This window comes from Saprolegnia parasitica (genome assembly GCF_000151545.1).
Source record: "Saprolegnia parasitica CBS 223.65 unplaced genomic scaffold supercont2.1352, whole genome shotgun sequence".
NCBI lineage: Eukaryota > Oomycota > Saprolegniomycetes > Saprolegniales > Saprolegniaceae > Saprolegnia > Saprolegnia parasitica.
Genome location: NW_012157746.1, coordinates 1 through 2,105, shown reverse-complemented (window position 1 = coordinate 2,105; position 2,105 = coordinate 1). Strand labels below are relative to the sequence as shown.

Sequence of the window (2,105 nt, the reverse complement as noted above, 5' to 3'; positions counted from 1 at the left end):
AACTACGAGCTCCTCACGGTGCCCGCGATGGTTGAGATCACCGACGGCCGCCGGCCCATTTTGCTGCAGTTTGACGCCAACAGCGTCGTTCACCCGCTCTGGGTGCTCATCGAGGTACCGAACTCCTTGGCCAGCTATCGTCTCATGGCACGCAGACGGCGCTGAGCCTTGGCATCCGAGACGCCGACATCTGGTACTTTTCGCTCGCGGCGCCCGACGTCGTGCCTGCTTGTCTCCGCGCGCTCAAGGACGCGTGCGTGCACGGTGGCTGGCTCATTCTCCAGGTCGATTGATACCTGCCGTTTGAATATTCCAAGTCTGACATTTCCGAGCGATAGGATGTCGCGAAGCTCTCGGCCAGCGATCTCATGGACCTCAACCGCCAGTTTTCGCTGCTGTCAAACGGCGATCTCTCGATCCACAGCGACTTTCGCCTCTGGTTGGTCGACGAGGCGCCGTCGTCGCTCCTCGCGCGGCTTCCGAGCGCCAAGCTGCACACGTTCTTCTTCAACATTGTGTTTACGCTCCAGAACCCGCTCGAGGCGAGTGTGTCGCCGACGCGTCACGCGCTCCACCTCTTCCACGGGATAGCCCTCTCGGGCGCGCATGGCATCCACGTCGCATCGCCGTTCCACGCGCCTGTGACGCTCTATGAGCTCGAGAAGGCAGAGTTTCTGCTCGAGTGCCTCGGCGACACGCACGGGCTCTCGAGCGACGAGCTCGCATCGCTGATCGCGCCGCTGTATCACGGCAAGAGCTCGGATCGTAGTGTTCAAAAACAGTGGAGTGCCCTCGCCCGGTACATCTTTCAACTCGGGACGGCACGCGATGCGGGGGAGCAAAGCCATTGGCTCAGTCGGCTTCAGCGCGGCCTGCGCCACCACGCAACCACGCGTGGCACCAAGGGTGCAACCTTTCGTGTACCCGACGGCTTTTCATCATCGGTCTGTCTCTAGACGGCACGCGCCGATCCTGCGACGTGCTCTTACCGGTCGACACCAAGATCTCAGCGGCCACCATGGGGCTCCCTTACTCGCTCGACGCCTATTTCGAGACGCAGACGATGCTGGCTGTTGCCTCGACGCTCACGCAGTCGCACGGAGTACTGTCGATTGGTGCTTCGATGCGTCGCTGACGGGACGTAGGCACTGCATAACGAATGCAAGGTGCTCTCGACACCCGTCGCCGACCTCGCCGACGCGCTTTTGGTACGTCGTCGTGTTGGCGCCGAATGGCGACGGCAATGGTGTGGTAGCTCCAACTGCCGCGCGAGTCGGTTTTTACGCATTGCGACGCGCGCAGCACGTTTCTTAATCGCAAGTGGCCGTCGCGCGTGCACAAGGCCATCTACAGCGAGCTCGTGCAACTGGAAACGTACGTTGGGCAACTGCGGCGGGATCTGCGCTCGCTCTCGCACGAAACAGCAAGTGCCATCGCTTCCCAGCGGGTACCGCCGGCGTGGCTGCGAGCGGGGTACGCTTGTCCAACGACGCTGGTGCGGTTCGTGGCGTGGGCGCAGTCGGCCGCGTCGTTTTATCTGGAGTTCCTGCACACGCAGCGACTTCCCGCTCTCCAGCTTCAGTTTGTCGCCCACCCGCGAGGTGCGAATGGATGCTCATGGGATTGCGAATTCCACACTTCACGACGACATAGCGGTGCTCTTCGCCCTCCTGGTCGCCCACGCCAGAAGCACGGGCGTCGACATCTCGGAGCTGTGTCTCGCAGTCGTGCCTCCGTCGACACCAACGGCTACGAGTCTCCGCAACCTCTTTCTGCGCGTACGACGATCGAGCATCTGCAGCAATGCCGTCGATCCCTTCATGTTGATGCTAGAACGCGCGGTGGGACGGGACCAAGCACATGCTCTGCGAGCTGGCGAGCGACGACTGGCTCATCCAAGGCAGCCTCTCGCTACAGTACGAGCCTTTCATATCTGCGTGGTGTCGTCACCACTCGCGGATCGTAGGATCGCGGCGTGCCGAAAGTCCGATCTCCGAGGGTTCTTGCCTGCCCTGTGTACCGCTACTACGCATCCAGCGGCGCTGGCCCGTCGACATGGACGAGCCTCCTCCATCTCTACTTCCCGACGACCCGAAGAGACGACG

General features: G+C 62.0%; 1 protein-coding gene across 1 annotated transcript; it reads left to right on the top strand.

Moving 5' to 3' along the window:
* Positions 1 to 27: 27 nt before the first annotated feature.
* On the top strand, positions 28 to 1,102 carry SPRG_18644 (hypothetical protein; the record flags this gene model as incomplete). The annotated part of the gene is made up of 4 exons (XM_012358082.1): positions 28 to 114; positions 156 to 284; positions 339 to 906; positions 957 to 1,102. Coding segments are annotated over 4 exons (930 nt in total), but the record flags the coding sequence as incomplete, so codon positions are not given.
* Positions 1,103 to 2,105: the final 1,003 nt, after the last annotated feature.